This window comes from Archocentrus centrarchus, chromosome 7, assembly GCF_007364275.1.
Source record: "Archocentrus centrarchus isolate MPI-CPG fArcCen1 chromosome 7, fArcCen1, whole genome shotgun sequence".
NCBI lineage: Eukaryota > Metazoa > Chordata > Actinopteri > Cichliformes > Cichlidae > Archocentrus > Archocentrus centrarchus.
This window is the reverse complement of record NC_044352.1, coordinates 28,298,780-28,317,819: the sequence shown is the minus strand read 5'-3', so window position 1 is coordinate 28,317,819 and position 19,040 is coordinate 28,298,780. Positions and strand designations below refer to the sequence as shown.

The 19,040-nt window shown below is 38.9% G+C and overlaps 1 protein-coding gene across 4 annotated transcripts in view; it reads right to left on the bottom strand.

Annotated features, from left to right (window-relative positions):
• The window catches only part of trim33 (tripartite motif containing 33), a 34,006-nt gene that overhangs the window by 11,946 nt on the left and 3,020 nt on the right, over positions 1-19,040 (bottom strand). For 2 of the 4 annotated variants that reach the window (XM_030733431.1, XM_030733432.1), the window contains exons 2-12: positions 14,282-14,400; positions 8,839-8,992; positions 8,370-8,502; positions 7,122-7,238; positions 6,881-6,995; positions 6,014-6,160; positions 5,356-5,473; positions 4,892-5,175; positions 4,247-4,441; positions 558-614; positions 170-370 (exon numbers count right to left, since the gene is read on the bottom strand). In XM_030733431.1, the coding sequence (XP_030589291.1) occupies positions 170-370; positions 558-614; positions 4,247-4,441; positions 4,892-5,175; positions 5,356-5,473; positions 6,014-6,160; positions 6,881-6,995; positions 7,122-7,238; positions 8,370-8,502; positions 8,839-8,992; positions 14,282-14,400 (1,640 nt within the window). The remainder of the gene's footprint in view (positions 1-169; positions 371-557; positions 615-4,246; positions 4,442-4,891; positions 5,176-5,355; positions 5,474-6,013; positions 6,161-6,880; positions 6,996-7,121; positions 7,239-8,369; positions 8,503-8,838; positions 8,993-14,281; positions 14,401-19,040) is intronic. The other 2 variants (XM_030733433.1, XM_030733434.1) reach the window with 1 other exon arrangement.

The following is a 19,040-nucleotide window of genomic DNA, read 5'->3' as shown; positions in this document are numbered from 1 at the left end:
TGCCTGTTTTTAGTGTTTCAATACATAATTTGCTAACAAACAGTTCATATAAATCCAAATTAATAGATACTGCTTTCAATTTAATTTCATTTGTTTTGTTAATTGTAAAAAAATGTTGATTGTTGATCAACTTTATTTTGAAAATTGAACAACATTAAAATGCATTTACCTGAATGGGAGGGATCTCAGGTAGACAGGGCAGGTTCTCAGGATTGGTGACGGATGGGATGAGCTCGATAGGACCCATGGCAGGGTTTACAGGGCTACGATGTGCATGGGCGCCGGCCATACTAGCACTGGTGGGACTCGTGGGGTTGGCATTATGCAGGGATGCCACCGGAAAAGGACCCGCATGTCCTGGATTGGAATGCTACACAGAAAAAGAGAAAGGGAAGGACAGAGGAAAATGGGAGATAATGAGAAAGGTCACTCACTGAGGTTTAGCCAAGAAAAAATTCTTTGTTGTGCAAACAACATGGCTGCATTATCATGCATTTGGGTGACCACACATGCTGCACAAGACAAATAAATGACAAAGTAGGAAAAAAGTGCCAAACCCCTGATTGTAGTAAGAAACGAAACCTTTGGTGGCTCATCTCAGATTCTATAGACATCTGGACACAAAGAAAAAGGGGGCTGGATATAGTGGAGGTTTTTCTTACCTAGTCTTGCATGCAGGTAGCAAAATGTACATTTTCATATTGTACAATAAATGTTATTCAACCAAATGGTCAACTTTATGTACAGATACACTGGAGAGGCAGTGTTAAGCAGAACTGAAAGAAGCCATTTGCAGCCCTGTCTGAAACAACAGTTTCTGATGTCCTCTTTAAATGTTAATGTCTGTATTTGAGTGTTATAATTTATCAAATTTAAATTTCATTTGTGCATAAAAATTAAAAGCTCATTTTTCATATTACTGCTAAATTCAGAATTAAAAATTCAACAGATACTTTAAGTGGACTTTGTACAGTAACCCTGACACAATTATACTGAAAATCAAAGCCAAAAGTAACTGCATTAACTGCTGATTTTCTGACTTAAAAGGATTATTAATCTCTAAGAAAGGGCTTCATAGACAAAAAAAAAACAAAAAACAAAAACAAAAGGTGCTTCTGATAAAAATCCACTGCCCACATTTCCTTTACATCAGCTTTTACCCCTTCCCTAAAAACAGAGCAGTTCATGGGTTGCAGGGAGGCTGAAGGGCGAGAGGCAGGGTACACCATCGACAGGTCACCGGTCTGTCACAAGCTAATGCAGAGAGACAGATGATCTTTCACGTTCACATCACACCTTTTACCAATTTAGAATCACCTAATGTGCATGTCCTTTGTACTGTGGGAGGAAGCAAGAGTGCCTAGAGGAAACCTAAGCTGGCACAAGGAGAACATGCAAACTCAAAGTGCTAACCATAACACCACTGTAGCGCCCTAAAAACAATTCAAAAAGTCAAAGAAGTAATTCAATTATTAAACAATATTTTCAGAGTCAATTAGTAATCATCTTGCATAACCATGGTCTTAGCATTGACCAAAATAACCATAATCCAGCAGCTCTGCTCACAAGTAAAAGAGCTTTTGTTGGGATTTTGAGGCATCTTAATTTAGAAAACCAACAGCAGTTTTCTTTGTTTTAAAGAGAAAATCTTGATAATTCTGTAAAAATAATAAAAAAAGACAGACAGAAAGAAAGGGGACAACTTTTTACCCCCAAAGTGAATTCCTCATGCTTCTGTAAAATGCATTATGGATCAATGTTTATTTGCCTTGTTTGCTAAATTTAGAAATGCGCGCGCGCGCGCACACACACACACACACACACACACACACACACACACACACACACACACACACACACACACACACACACACACACACACACACACGTATTTGAATTCTGTCAAAATTTTAACACCAACATAGTTTGCATTTTCATTAAATTAAGGCCACTATTCACCTGGGCATGTTTTGGTCAATCTGTTAAAGTCATATATGAAAAAAGATGGCAGAAACTACACATCTAATAGCCCTCTGTTGAGACTTGAGTCTTGTTTTCAATGTTAACTGCAGGGACTGGTATCATGACTGATCTGAACGATGTCTCATCACATCACATCTAGGACAAGTACACACACATGTCAGGAACAGCAGAGGAACAATTCAGGAAAAGGATGAAGTGAATCTGGATTTTTAAAAAAAAAAGAAAAGAAAAAAAAAGATAATTATACCAAAAAAAAAAAAAAAAGAGGAACTTCGGTACTCAGATATTATCTTTATCTTCTATATTAGGTTGCTTATAGCTGAAAAGCTTACAGAAGCGTATAGCTGAACCACATTTTTTGCCTCTCAATAAAAAAGCAGCATCTGTAAATGCTCATGTTATGCCTGTTTTTATTCTTAGGAGTGACACGAAATGAAGAGATTTTGATGTAATTTGCTCAGTAGAGTTTGCAGTGTAATTTGATTATTAATAATTCATATTCTTACATGAAAAATGGTGGTTATATTTTTCTAATTCAATTTCTTTTTGCACATACTGCAAATATAACTAACTTTGATTAAATGATTAAAATGATCATTTAAATATGGCAGCTCAGATCTCACTATTGGAAGAGTGAAGATAGATGGCAGCATCACCAGCTATGAATATAAAATGAATGTATAACTGGGGCTTTTATAAAAGGTCAGCCATCAAGACAAGCCCAACCTCAGACTCTGACAGATAAAGACTTTGCTGATGTTTTCTTCAATAAAGGTTTGTTAAATTTTTGACAAACATTCAATATGTATTATGCAGGAAGTCCTGATCGCATGCCATAGTAAATACATTACATAATAACATAAACATTAACCTCAAAAATGTAAAAAAGATCTTTTTTAGGTTAATGTTTATGCTAATATATATATATATATATATATATATATATATATATATATATATATATATATATATATATATATATATATATATATATATATATATAAAAAATGTATTGGCTGACATACACTCAGCCACTTTATTATTAGGTACAGCTGTTCAACTGCTCATTCACACAAATGTCTAATCAGCCAAACACATGGTAGCACACAAGCAGACATAGTCAAGACAAATGGTGAATTTCAATGATGGGCCATTGCAGCAACAACTGGATGCCACTCCTGTCAGCTAAGAACAGGAAAACAGGCTACAATTCACATGGGACCACCAAAATTGGACAATAGAAAATTGGAAACATGTTGCCTGGTCTGATGAGTCTCAATTTCTGCTGTGACATTTGGGTGTTGGGGCCAGAACTAGGCATAAACAACATGAAAGTATGGATCCATCCTGCCTTGTATCAATGGTTCAGACTGCTGGTGGTGGTGTAATGTGTCGGGGATATTTTCTCAGTGCACTTTAGGCCCCATTAGTATCAACTGAGCATTACTTAAACACAACAACCCACCCGAGTATTGTTACTGGCCATGACCCCAGTGTACCAATCTTCTGATGGCTGCATCAGGATAAAGCTGCTTGTCTGCAAATCATCTCAAACTTGTTTTTTTAAACATGTCAATGAGTTCACTGTACTCAAATGTCCTCCACAGTCACCATATCTTAATCCAATAGAGCTCCTCTGGGATGTGGTAGAACAGGAGATTCACATCAATGATTACATGAGCTCCTCTGGGATGTGGTAGAACAGGAGATTCACATCAATGATTACATGATACTATCATGGTAATATGGACCAAAATCTCTGAGGAATAGCAAGGTTTAACTCATTGGCTGGTGAGTGCATGTGCAGATATTGGCATATTTCTGATAGAGACTATACTGAATATATCAGAATAATATGTCAGATTCAAGTCAAATTTAGCTGAATTTTCATAACCACAGTAATAAAAATCCAAGAGCCTGTTCCCAAACACATACATATTTGTACTGCAGGTACAGGGAGAACAAATAAGACCTTTTTTAATGTCTGCTGGTAGCTTCAAATTTTCATATGGTTTAGATAGAACCGGAAGCCCACATAATATACTGGAAATTCTGCAAATTGCTTTCTTAAGTCAGCTATCAGGCTGCTTAATATCAGCCTCACCCTGTGTATCTATACAGGAACTACGCTAGAAATGGCATATTGGCTAAAACAGCTGGTTACTCGTGATATTTAGCAAATCAGTCTAAACATGCTTTACAATAATAAAATTACATCCATTCAACTATTTCCGTGCAGTGAAACTAGTATGTTTGTACTGACCTGTCTCTGTAGCTGCGGTTGCATCATAGGGGGATACTGTTGTCCATTATGTCTCGGCTGACTGGTGGGCATTCGACCTGGTGGTGGACCAGGTAGACGCATATGATGGGAGGAAGGGTACATTGGGGGCCCTGGCCCACCATTCATGCCCCCAGGCCCTCTTGGCATCTGCTGCATACTGATGAGTCTTGGAGGCTGGTGAAAAATCATACAGACATACTGGGTCTGAAAATCTTAACTTACCACCATGGTCAACAGAGTCATGCAGTTATAGGAACCACACAATATGATATTTGGTGCTCCCATGTGTTACAGCCATGATATAGTCAATTTGCAGAAAATAAAGTGAATTCTGAACTCATCATTTCTATCAATTATTCTGCAGAGAAGCTTAGTGGCTTCTCAGACTTCCAAAGATCAGAATCTTGCTTGTTCCTAACAGGAACCATGTTGAATTAATTCACACAGAACTTGTGAAAGTTTTCGTAAAATTTGCATCAATTCCCTCGAGGCATTAAAGAGATATTGCAGCATGTCCCCATCTGTTGCCAGCCCAGAGGTTTAATAATACATAATATTATATTTCTCTACACTAGATTTACATTTTATTCCAAAAAGGCACCTTGGCTGGGAATGTATTCATACCTGCTGCTGAACCATTTGTGGGCCTGCCTGCCTGGGGTGCTGCTGAGACATTTGAGATGCAATGCGCATCTGTTGCTGTATTTGCTGCTGGTGCTGCTGCTGGTGCTGCTGCTTCTGCTGTGCGTAAGCTGCTTGCTGCATGTGCTGCAGTCTGAGCTGGGCCAGGTTGATCTGTCCTGGGTGTTTGCTGGGGTGACCTTGGACTGGAGAAATGGGCGGTCCACCTATCATCACGGCTCCAGGCGGCTGTGCAGGTGGAGGTGGTTTCTCAATTACCAAATTACCTACAACAACAAGATGAAAGTCAGTGAGCTGAATGTAAAAAAAAAGCACGCAAAGTGGAATAACCCTTTATTTACTCATACAGCAGAGTTTCTCCAGTAGAAATAAACAACACTAAAAATATTAAATGTGCACTGTCTTAGTGGCTGATAAGGCATACTGTGGGCATACATTTCTCTCACCTAGATTGACCACATTTTTGGCCCAGAAGGTGGGGTCACAGAAGAAGCGCACCACTCCATTGGCCTGGGGTGCTGGCTCCAGTCTAACTTTAAAGAGCTGGCGAAGCTGATACAGGATCTGCATGCATGCACGCAAACACACAATAATGTTCTTCAGTTACTAAGCCTGGCTATGCGAGCAACAAACACTATGTTTATCAACAGGCCCCCTGGGAGCATTACTCAACAAATTTATCTCAATTATCTTATTTGCTAACTATCTTGTGGCAGGCAGTTAAATCCACATGGCAGAGGCTTCCATCCACACAACATGGGGATCAATGGCCAATTTTGCTATATAACAATTGCTATAACAATGTACATAATAGACTGTGCTCCACTATACAGAACTGCAGGCCATAAAAACACTGATATACAAGCTACCAAGCTACATATGTTAATTGCTATTCACAGGTGATCATGATCATTAGGTCATATGATTAAAATATTCCTCAAAACAAGATTTAACACTTTATCTAGTATAATTCTCCTCAAAGCCAAATGCAATGCTTTTTCAAACCAGGCATGCCATCTGTGATGTGAATTCAGTTTTGTTCAGACCATACGGTCAGCTCCACCATCGCCACTGCTGGACATCTGGGGCTTATGAGAAACATACCAGCCTCTTGCTGAAGAGCAGCGCTGTGCTGCTGCCAGTAGTGATGGCCCAATGGCAGAAGTTGAGCACATGATGAATCTGTTGTGCCAGTTGGGTAGTGTCCTTGTGCTGAGCCACAAGCCTCAAACTGCGTTCTTTGGTCACAGTCTAAGACAGAATGAGAGATTATAATGGTTAAGAAACTGATTCTCAAAGAGTCTAAACGCTCCAGCTGAACGAATAAGCCATGATCAAGCCAAATCTACCTCTAGGCAAAAATAAAGCATATGCATGGAAATGGATTAGATCCTTAGATTTGATTAGATTAAAATCTAACAATCCCCATGGGGAGCCTGTTTACTGCAAGAAGGTTTAACAGAACACAGCAAAGAAAAATAAGAAAATAAATAAGCCTGTAGCAAATGGGGAGTTATTCAGGTACATAATATGATCCGGATTTAATAAGAGGAATAAAGTTAAATGAGAAAAAAAAGGATCAATTAAAAATAACAATAAGCAAATCTCAGTGTCTACGATAACAGAGTACATAAATGATGCAAAGATGTTTTCAATATCTAAAAAATATGAAGTATAGATAAACAATGTGAAAAAGGTTCAGCTGCCAAGATGCCTGCAACTACGGACCAGAGTTCAGACAAAAAAACTACAGAAAAGTCTTTTGCCAACCACATATCTTCTACTGTGCAATTTCAGTGAAATTACTATGTTTCAGTGCTGTTGCAGTGAGTCCACTGGAACAGCCTGAGGTCTCATAAATACATTCAAGTACTGCTGCCGTAATTTCAATCCATTCCACCAAAGCAATTATGATTTTGCAGCACATTATTAAGTTCTGGTCTAGACTGGCTTCGACTAATATTCGCTTACCTCCAACTGCTGCAGCAGGGACTTGCCCTTTTTGTTGATTTCATTTATAAGAGTAAATACTGCAATTTTTATCTCATGCTCCACTTTCTTGTGTGTCTCACTCAGCTCTTTTAACCTGGGTTAAGGTAAGAAAGAGAGAGCGTCATTGATTTACTTAGAAATACCAGCCAGAAGTATATGCATGCACAAATTGTGTGAACAGCTAGGACTGGAGAAGAAACTGGCCATGAAACTGTCGTACCTGCTTTGCACCTGAGAGACAGAATAATGGACAAGAGTCTTCTTTTCCTGTAGTTTAGCCATAGTGGTCTCAATGATGCCTTTGTGATTCTGGAAAGCCTCTTCCAGAAACTGGTACCTGGGAGTTGAAGGATAACATCAGAGGAATAGAGAGACAGCACTCAAAGATCCCTGAACAGAACAATTGACTCCGGAAAACACATGAGCCAAACGTGCTGCTGCACTAATACATGCACACAATAAGGGTTCATGGCAGTTCAAACTACAGTGAACTCTGTGCACTTCTCCTTTTTCTTGGTTTACTGTGTCCATGAAGTGTATTAACATGACGTGTTCAGAGCTCTGTTGGAAGAAGCCAAAGACGATGATCGTTTCAGGCCTCTAGATTGGTCTATTAATGAAGTCATAACGTCGGGCAGATTCATGCATGTGTAGCTGAAGCAAAACTTGTGGGGAAAATTAATTTGGGCAAAGTCACCAAATTTCTGAAGCATTAGATTAAATTGGTGATTCTGTGCATGTTTTTATGTCCTTTTTTATGACCACTGACATTAAAGTTATGGCTCTCCATTCATTTACATAGGGACTTCAAAATAACTGCGCAGCTAAATACCTAGGGTTGCTAAGATGGCTGTAGAGTGGCAGCAGTTGTTTCTAGAAAAACTTTGATATCATCAAGTCACCAACAACTTTCAATTGATTAGATGACAGTGGTTTTATTCGTTTGGTGCAGATATAAAAAAAAAAAAAAAAAAAAAAAAGGATGACGTGCCTACAAAATGAGTCTCTCTTAGGGGTAACTGCTCATGTGCATCTGTAAAGCACACTGAGATACTGACCAGAATAATGTAAGATAAAAAAAATATTAGTTATTATATCACTTCTGACTGCTAACCTGTGACAAACACATTTTAAAACTCGACGGCCATATGGAAATTTGGTGTATCACCACTGAAAGAGGTGAAATGACCAGAAACCACTGGCTGCCAGCAGGGTAGTCAATCATTATTAAACCTTAATGTTTACTGGGGGAAACGGTCTGCAGGACTTTACAGCATATGAAAATGACCCGTAACATGCAAAATGCAGACCATCGGACCAATATTCATTAACAATATTAGGATTATTGGGGTAAAAATTATACTATACAATTAGGCAAAAAAAAAAAAAAATACAGGTGCTTTAACAGATAAAACAGCTGAAAGACAAGTGACTCAGATGAAAAAGATGTGTGCGCGTGTTGAGCTACCTGTGCTCCTTGTGCTCCAGCAGCTGGCAGTCCCTACAGGTCAAAGTGTCACATGTCTCACAGAAAAGCTTCAGTGGTTCCTGCTTGTGGATGGGACAGAAAACAGGTCTCTGCCCTGAGGCACTGACAGACTCTGAAGACACATAGAAATAGAGTGTTAAGGGCAAGGAGGAAAACGACCACAAAAAAACAAAACAATGGAAGCTCTAACAAACAAGTGCGGGCAAAGCATTTTCCAGATTGCAAAGAAAAAGAAAAGAAGGTATAAGAAAACCTGAGATTAGATCCTCTCTCCAGCCTGAGGGGTTCCATCTAATCAATGAGATCTCCAGCACTATTACCATGGCAACAACCAATCAGCTTTAGCACATTCACTGCATGTCAGCTACAGTTTGCCTCATTCAGGTTTTGGTGGTTTCAGCTTCACTAAACAATGGCCAAAACCTCGTCGTGAGGGTCGCAATCTTACCAGAGGCAGCGTCAGCATCCTCCTTTGTGCGAATTTTGTGGTCCTTGGTGATTTTCACCCTTTGGTGGGCCTCCACACAGGTCTTACACAGCCATTCTCCACACTCCACACAAAACCCTATGGTTCCTGCGTTGTCCTCACAACTTGTGCACACCTTGGAAAAATGACAGCAATTAGCAACTAAAAGTAACTAAACAAAGTATCAAAAAATGCTGCCATGATACTAATGCAGTATACTTTTGTAACACTGACTTTGGGACAGTGTAATTGTCAGGGCGTGTTATTTATTTGTGAAGGAAGACACCTGAAACACTTGAAATGTCATAATTTTTTAATTAATCTATTAAAGAATCAGAAGCTATCACATGTACATGTGGGCAAATCTTGTTCAGGGAGGCACAGGCCTTCCCAGCCAGCTGCCTGTGCTCCCTTCCCCAGAAGAGCACTACTCTAAGCTAAACATAACAATTTTATACTACAAGCGCTATCTACAAGCACTATCAATTCAAAAACAGTTGGAGAGAGCAGTGGTTTAGACTTGGCCTTCTCAGATTGGTTCATCCAGTGGTTGGTTCCGGCATCATGGCACAAGCTTCTCCAATCAGCAATAAAAGCTCCATAAAAGAAAGACACCTTTCCATCTCACATATTCCTAATCATGACTTGGCAGTTTCATTCTCCCCTTAGACACAGATGCACATGTTTTGGCAAAACCTTTGAGGATAAGATAAACATATTTTTCTCTGAGACCGAGAAGGTCATAAATAAGATAAACAAATCGCCTAAAGGCAGTGAAGTGGGTCTGGTACTATCTATCTGTCGCTCTCTGTCTAATGTTTGTACAGTAATGTTTCTGTTAGTTGACCTGTCGGAAACAAGCTCTCATGGATGATGTTTGCTAAGCGGCACCATTTCAGTTATGTTAGCTAACGAGTGAAGGACAATAAGAGCAGCTACGTTGGCTCCTATTTTTTTTCTTGCATTAATATCAGCATTCATTCTGAATAGTAAACCTCTATATGAACTGAATCATCTGTAAATTTTTCAGCTGTTTTGGACGGAAAAAAATTTTTGATTTAATTTGAAGCCTTATTTGAACTTTTCGACAGAGGCAATTTTTATTCATTTGCACATTATATTTTCATTTAAAAATAAAAGTTGCATTCACTTTAATATGCATTGTTTATTTGATATTTATTGCAATGGTCACATTAATGTTAAAATACACTGGATTAGTTTCAAACTCGTATTTTTATGCATCATTATTTTAATTGTGATAAGAGACAAGGGGATGTTAACAGGTGGGCAGGCTTGAACAGGTGAGGTAAGACTGAAATAATCACTGACTAATTGAGTAATCGATAAAAACAATTGACAGATTATTCGACTATGAAAATAATCTTTAGTTGCAGCCCTAATCATCATGGTCAAGTGTTTTGTAGATATCTGGTTAAGACCGAACCCTCATCTGTTAACACCAAGCAAGGATACCCACAAATAAATTCTCAAAAATGAAAGGATTACTTAATTGTGAAATCTGGGGCCAACTAGTGGGTCAGAAGGCGCAGAGTATGGTTATTTGAAGCAGTAAAGGAAAGTTTGAAATTCAAACAAAAAACAACTTTTTCACTGCAACATAAATATATTTTTAAGTTTTAAGGGATGACCTGGTTGTTAAATTTTAGGCTGATATAGATGTTTAAAATAACAATTTAGCCAATAGCTGATGCCAAATAATTTTTTCTGTTTATTTGTGCTTTTTTTTGTTATTTTTCTTTTGTGCCATTATTGAAAAATAACTTAATTGTTTTAATATTTTGTTTCTGTTTCATATTTTCATCACAACATCTCATTTCAATGCAAAATTAATGTGACATAACCACTGACACCAGTAAATACCATTTCATTTGTTGACAGGCTGTTATCAGTTCACGAGGTTTGGCTGATATATCAGTAAGCACGGCCAGACTGCCCAGGTGTCTTTTGCAGCATATTTTAGTACTACCAAAAAGACTTAGTCTCAAATAAAATTAAAAAAAAAAAAAAAAAAACAAAAAAAAACACACACACACACACACACACACACACACACACACACACACACACACACACACACACACACACACACACACACACACACACACACACACACACGAGGCCTACAAACCATCCCAAGAAGAAAATGACAACAATGAAAATTAAAATAAGATTAAAACAAACTAAATCTTCCACACATTAACATACTGGCAAAATTTCTGCTTGAAGAATCTAAATGACTCTTTGTGACTTGTTTTCAGGGACTGAACTAATGTCCCGGAATAATTTAAAAAACAAAGACCATTTCAAATTTTATTTAGAAAAAATTAAAAATTAAGGCAGGAGTTCAAAAGGTCTAATCCGATAAAAATTATCTGGTTTTGGTAATCCATTCTTTTCCTTCCATGGATCATGTAATCCAGCTCACTTTTGTCCTGGTTGAACTGTAAAGATCACTTTGATCCAGGTACATATTTTTAATGATTACCAAATCCAGAATTCACATGAGATAATGTATGTGGAGATTTTGAAGGTGTCCTTTAAATCATAGATAAAAGTACAAAATAAGTGTATCAAAATATATTATAAATACACTACTTTTTTTTTTTTTTGCGTTTTTGGCCACAGCGGCTTTTGTTAGCAGTGGAGAGAGACAGGAAATGGGTGAAAGATATATGGGAATACACGCGGGCAAATTGGCGATGGGCCAGGATGCAAACCCACGCCGCCCGCACCGCAATGCGGCATATGTATGTGGTCGCAGCTTCACCACTAAGCCACCCAGGCGCCCATAAATACACTAATACAATGTGTTACTATAGTTGGGCAAAAACGCAATTTGTCATTCCCTTAAGGCTTAAGATAATGACCGTTAGTTCTGGTTATCAGTTCTAGATTTCTTGTTTGACTACCTCTTGAGTTTTTATTTCTTTTTTCCTTCGTAATCCTTTCTGAATCCAGCCCTCTGCTGGAATCAGGGTAATCCTGATATTCTGGCTCAAAGTAATCCTTATCCTATTCAAATGTTTTGAACACCACAAACCGGAGGTTTGATCTAGATCAAAAACAGGATTATGTGACCTTATCTGATCACGTAATTCTGTTTTTCCTTTGAAGAACCAGATTTCAGGATCTGATCCTGTCTGACTGGATTAATACTGCCAGATTACTTTTGAACAACTGGGCCCTGGGCTCCAGTGGTAGAAAAACATTCAAAATCCAACTGAGATTCACAACCACCTAAGACAAAGCCTCTGAAAGTAGCCTTGACGTTTTTACTCGACTTTCATCATGTCACAGGCCACAGTTTCAGTGTGGAGTTTACATGTTCTCACTGTGCCTGCTTGGCTTTCCACCATGTGTTGCAGCTTCCTCCCACAGTCCAAAGGGACGATAGCTTAAATGGAGACTGAAATGTAAGTGTGAATATGAGCGTGAATGATTCTCTCTCGCGCTCTCTCAGTGCTGCGATACACTGATGACCTCTCTAGGGTGCATCCCACCTCTCACCCAGTGCCAGCTGGGACAGGCGCCAGCCCCCACCCTCATGACCTCGAATTGGATAAGTGTTAAAAATGATGAACCCTGGAACAGGGTTATTTTCTCACAAAAACTCTCACAAACAAAGAAAAAAGGAACAAGCTTTAATGTCAATCTTCCCATTATTACCTTAAGAAGCACATAACCACTACTCCTTTTTCCTACAACTAGGATGTTCTTTACCCCCCCCCCATAGTAAAGTAGGTAACAGATGGTCAAACATTAGTTATAACCAGAAAAACATGGCAGCCGGTCTATGAGCTCAATACCCAACAGGCATAAGGCCCGGCAAATAATGCAAAGGCTCGGTCTCCCAATATTGTCAAAGCAGGTGTCAATATTTACAGCTTTAATAAGAGATTGACACAGAACTATCCTTCTGGTCACAAGATGCAAAAAAAAAAAAAAAAAAGAAGCCACACCAGTTAATTGTATGAACAGCAATCGAATGAACTCATCTGATGCTGGTAAATGACAGTAAGCTTAAGTGAATGTGCTAGCTTTGGGCTTCTGAACCTGCCTACTTTGTTGGCCAGATCTGTGTGACTCCTGCTTGCCAGCCACTTCAGGGCTGTTTACAGCTACTTATTTGTCACTATTTATTGGTTTCATAAACACCAAGAGATAACTGAGTTTAGAAAATGCAGCTCAGAAAAAGATAACCCCGTTGTGCATGAAAATCTTTTAATATGTGCTTCCAGTATAGTGCATGAAGGAGGACTGTACTTGGGACAGTGGGGGACATGAAGTGCAACTGCGATGACTTGGCTCTTAGGTGAGGTAGGATGGACCTGAACGGGAACAGATCTGGAACTAGTCAGCCCAAATTCTTGCAGTACTGGTATGTTCAAGCAGTGCTTCTCAATTATTTTCTGTTATGCCCCCACCTAGGAAGAAGAAAGCGCTCCCCCACTTTCCGACGCAATTATAAATAGTTGCGGCGGAGCCTGCTCTATGCTGTGAGTAGGCAAAAAAAAAAAAAAAAACACACCATAGACCATACACCATAGAGCTATTGCTTACTGCGCACACTGACAATGAGAGCGCCGCTGTAATTACACTTTATTCTAGTACGGCAAAAAAAGCATGTTCCCCGGGGTCAGCCGTGCCCGCCCCCGGTAGTGCACCACGCCCCCCACTATTTGAGAAGGACTGTGTTAAAGCAAGTGGCTACCTATGGGTCACTTTTGCATTAAGATACATGGGCAATGAGACAGTAAAGGTTGTGGTGGGTGTCTAAGTATTTAAACATGTATGTGCACAGTGGTAGGTATGACTGGATGGTACTTATCCAAATGCTGACAACAGCGAACCAAGGCATAGCTGCACAATTAGAGAAAATTATTAAATAGAGATTGAATATGTATTCTCTCACAGATAAATTTATGGCACAGGATGAGTAGCTCAATTACTGCTTAACAGCTGCATGTATCCCTTCATAACCAGAAGGATTGAAAAAGCTATATTAATGTATTAAACTGTATGTATTTTTAATTTAATGCCTCTTTTCTTAAAAACAAAAACAAAAAACAAGTTGAATATGGCTCTGGGATGCAATTTATTTGAGTTAGTGAAAGAAATTGTCTTTATAATGATTCCATATTATTCCTGTCTACTTTCCCACTTGACTTAGGATCATGTACAATCTGATTTTTAGTATTTATGTATTTATAACAAAAAGGGCCTGATGTTTATTGAGAGACAACTACTGTGAGTCAGAAAAAGACTCTGTCTTTGCTTAATTTTTTTTTAAAAAAAAGGAAAGAATCCCAAGAGTGAGCTGAGATCCTGCCAAACAGCAGAGAAACAGCACAGAGAAGCCTTCAAGCACTGGTCCAGATACACACAGCCAACCATGTCAACATACCTGTGCAGCTTTTTCATCCGATGTGCTGGTGGCCTCTGTGGTATCTTTGACAAAGTAGTTGTCAATAATATCACTTTGTTTGTAGTCCTGGTGGCAAACTGAACACCGCATAACATTAACTAAGGACAGAAGAGAGAAAATAAGGAGAAACAGCGGTCAAAGGAAGCCAAAAGTTCAAACACTGAACGACAGATTAATACTTCACTGATGACTATTTGGAAAGAAAAAAAAAAACAAACAAAAAAACCCCAAAAAACAACAGAAACAAGCCAAAGAAGCGGTCACCCATATGCAGTTTATTACCTGGCTTTTTAAGCTCTTTAACGCTCAAATAAGAAAAGTCCTGTTTCAAATAAGAGGGATTAACAAGTGGCCTTCAGCAGACTCTCTTATAATTTCCATAGTTTCCTTTAGGTAAATTCCTGTTAAGATTTCTTGGCACAGTGGAACATCCATGCCTATTCATGGGAGCTAACTGATTTAGCGCCCATCTCCAGAAGATTCAATCTCATCACTGTTGGCATTTTATTAGCATATTAAATCACATGGCCAGAAAACAACGGCTGTTCCACTTAATCATTTTATTTGTCTTTGGTAATGGAATTACTGCTATAATCAGACACCAACAAATAATTAGTTCAGTGCTTTCCGCATAATTTCTAAAATCTAATACTGGTCACAAGATTAAACTTCACATAAATACCTTAAATTAAGTAGTGCAACATATTGCCACTCCTCTACCCCATAAATCTATAAATCCCCCCTCCCCTCAAGCCAGCCGATGTAAAACCAGAGTAAACCGGTTGGAGCTGGTCTACACTGACTCGAACAGCACACAGCCGGTTTGTGTAAGCTCCAGCTGCATGGGCTGTTGTGTGATTGGTTGTGAAAGCAGCTGGACTAGGACTTTGTTGAAGAACCCACACAACCCAAAAGTACACACACACACACACACACACACACACACACACACACACACACACACACACACACACACACACACACACACAAAAACAAATGTACCACACAGATGTCACTTTGAACCGGAGCGGACCATGCTCAGCTGCAAAACTCTATATAAGCATAACCATATTTTAAACAGGACTGGGCTCTCTGCTTAAGAAAATATGAGGGGAAAATAGAACTATAGCAGCTTGCTTTAATTACCCGCATGCACAGATCAATTAAACTAAATCAGGTTATTGCTTTGCCAATTATTAATATAGTTGTGTATGTGGTAGATGGCACTAGTGCAAATACTGGACCAGAACAAGCTGTCAACAATGCTTAAAGTAATCTTTAATTAATTTGGGACCAAAATTATCTTGAAATTCACTGACATTACGTCTCAAAGAGTATAAATGACTTTTTTTTCCCATTTTTGGCCACAGCGGCTTTTTGTGACAGTGGAGAGAGACAGGAAATGGGGGAAAGATACAGGGGAAGACACGCGGGCAAATCGGCGCTGGGCCGGGCCGCGAACCCGGGCCGCCCGCACCGCAACGCGGCGTGTGTATGTGGTCGCCAGCTTCACCACTAAGCCACCCAGGTGCCCCGAGTATAAATGACTCTTGATGGCAGTCACCTTCACAACAACAGGTTAACCACAAGTAGTAGTAATGCTGAACGAAAAACAGATAAGAACTAGATTAAGTTTGGTTATGAAGCAATGATGAGCTTGATAGTCCACATCTAACTTTGTACATCAGATAAAGCATTACTCAGTAACCGGGTCAGCTACTCCTGGATCTTACTATGCTTCTAACAGTAAGAGGATAAGCACCAAGAAGGTAAACTGATTTCACACATCCACTGCAGCCCTGACCTTTTGTCAGACTAAAGGGACTGGCATTGTTTCTCAATTACTGCTGTTTCACTAGTACCTACTCAGCTCGATTCAACTCAGTTTTTAGGGTTTTCCATTAGGTGGTAGTACCTGGTAGAAGTAGTAGTAGTTCCTACTCAGCCCTGGTTCCAAGTGATTGGAGTCGAGCCGAAAATGCGACACCAACAGAATTCATGCCACTGATTGGCCAGGAGGTGAGGTCACTAGATGAGTCATGAGAGCAATTCCTTCACAAGAAGACGATGGAAATGTCTTCACACTAACAAACACAGATGTTTTTGTGCTTGGTGGCTGATGACAGATTCCAGAGGGAGCTAAACGGAACGACCGTGTGTGTCACATAGTGATGACGTCACAGGCTGCCTTGCTAAGGCAGCACTCAATTGCAGTAGAAAAGGAATGAAACCGAGTAGAGCCAAACTGAGTAGTCAGTAGTGGAAAAGCGGCAAATGGTGCCGTAATGCGACCAACATCTATATGTTGTAACAGTGTACTGTCACCAGAGGGTCGTGTCAAAGAAAATTACGGAAGTGTTAATGCTGGCAGCTTGTGTTTTTGCTGCCTTCAATTCTTCAGCTTAGCACCTTCTGCAGAGAATAGAGAAGCCATAATGCACACAGAACTTTGCAGTGAAGCGCGTTAAAAATGAAAAGTCCAATGCAGCCACTTCTATTGCAACTTCTAATGATTTTAGACTTTCAGACTTTCACGCTTCTTTGTCTTCATGGTGAACTCTGCTGTCACTCTTTCCTGTTCAAGGGAACTTTTCAATATGCAGCATCATCGGGATATGAGATATTTTTAGTTTTTTTTATTTTTTGCAATGCACATATTTGCATTAGCAGCATCCATCATTCTGCATAGCCAAACACCTATGCAAAAAGATACAAACGTGGTGCAGTGAATTCCAATTTACCTAACAAAAGTGTGAATGCAAATGTCCAGCAGACATTATTGGGTCTTTAACCTGCCAGAGAACTAGTACAAAGTCCGTATCAATAAGAGACCAGAGTAGCTACCATTCCAATCACCACTACCGCATCACCATCCTGTGTCCTGCGTCCTTTAAGCTGTATCCAGGCAGCTCACTCACCTAAACCACAGTCAGTATTTACAGTAATGTGTGAACATGTCTGAAACAGACTAGACTTTCCTGCTGTGTGCTGGATATGAAAGAGGAAAACTGTGGATGCTACCTCAATCCAATTATCCCAAAATTGTCTGACATTTATGTGTGAAAACAGTTAATGATAAATTATAAGCTGATGGCAGCTGTTACAGTCGAGATTATAAATAAGAAGTATAGAAGGCAGAGACATGAAGGAATTGTTGACTTCATCAGTTTAATTCAATTCAGGACCATTTCAAGCCAAAAAAGCGGAGAAAAACGCTATGATTTGTTCAACATATGCCAGACTAGTTACTCCTCTTCTTTGCCCACTAAGCCACTGAATTAAACTCACCTAACCATTAATCTAACTGGTAATGACAACTGTGTGGTAAACAAATTTATTATATATTTAAAATGTTTACGTTAATTGGGTCAGCTTAGAGGCATCTCTGTTGTCTTCCTGTATGTGTAATTTATTACTACTATTGTTGTTAAACCTGTTTAAAAAAAAAAAAAAAAAGTTTGTGTGGTATGTTTTAAGGTTATTGTCATTTTACCACATCTTGTATTATCTATTCTGAAAAAATTAAAATCTCTACCCCGGCCTATACTGCACCCTCCACATATAATAAATAAAAGTACAGACACAAATAAAAGCTACACTAGACATTTTAAACACTGAAAGCACAACTGAAATAATCTGGAAATTAACTGAAACAAAACAGAAATTGAGGAAAATAAATCAAAAACAAAGTTAAAAAAAAAAAAAAATCGTGGAAAATAACAAATTGCAAAAAAAAAAAAAGAAAAAAAAAAAGCAATAATAATAAAAACTTGTGGTGGAAAGAAGACCCTCTTTAGTTTCATGTCTTAATAAAGAAGTCAACTCGATGTAATTACCCTAACGTTTATAAAAAATTTGGTAATTAACAAGAATTTCCCAGCAACCAGTTAAAGCATACCTGGGTCAGTGCTGTTACTTGGGCTGAGATCACATAATTTGTAGTGCCATATATATTAATATCATATTAATCAATGGTGCAAATGTGGTTAGTAAAACGTTACACAGGATGGAGCTCTTAAAGCAACTGGTCAATAATTTTCCAAGATGCCTGTACTGCACCACTGAACATGCACTATGCACTTAAATCTCTTAATGGCCCTCCTGCACTGGTGAGTACCTACCCTGAAGGAGCTTTAAAGAGGGGGGGGAAAGGAAAAAAAAAAAAAAAGACCTCCTTCTAAAAAAAGGGTTCTAAGAAATGTAACCATTCCTAGTTCCTCCAGTGCATGTACATGAAAATTGGGGGACTTCCTCCAAATCTTATCAAAACTTTTCTGTGATCCAAAAAGTACCCTATGTTAAATAAGGGGAAACAACTCTGCTTTGCTTTCCACAACACCAGCCCAGGTATGCCCAGGCAGTGACAAAAGGCTCATTCAGAAATGAAAAGATTGACTGTTTCAACAGTGAATGGGGTGTGACACATATTTATTACAAAAGGTAAATATACAAATTTCCCTAAACAGTATATTCCATGATGAGTGATAGCCATGTGATACTGAAAGCGATACAAGAGTCACTCCTAAAAACAGAACTTGGTGTGATATTTAAAATGACTCAAAAATAAAAAAATTTTATGACAGCTATTGTAAGGAGATCAAACTGCTCACTTAGCTAAAGATGAGTAATAACTTTCAAGGTCTTTTGGTTTAGCAAGGAATGTAGTGGTGTAGACTACCAGGTCACACATTGGTTTCTCATAAGTCAGGGTTCTAGCCAGAAAAATTTCAGCCCATGA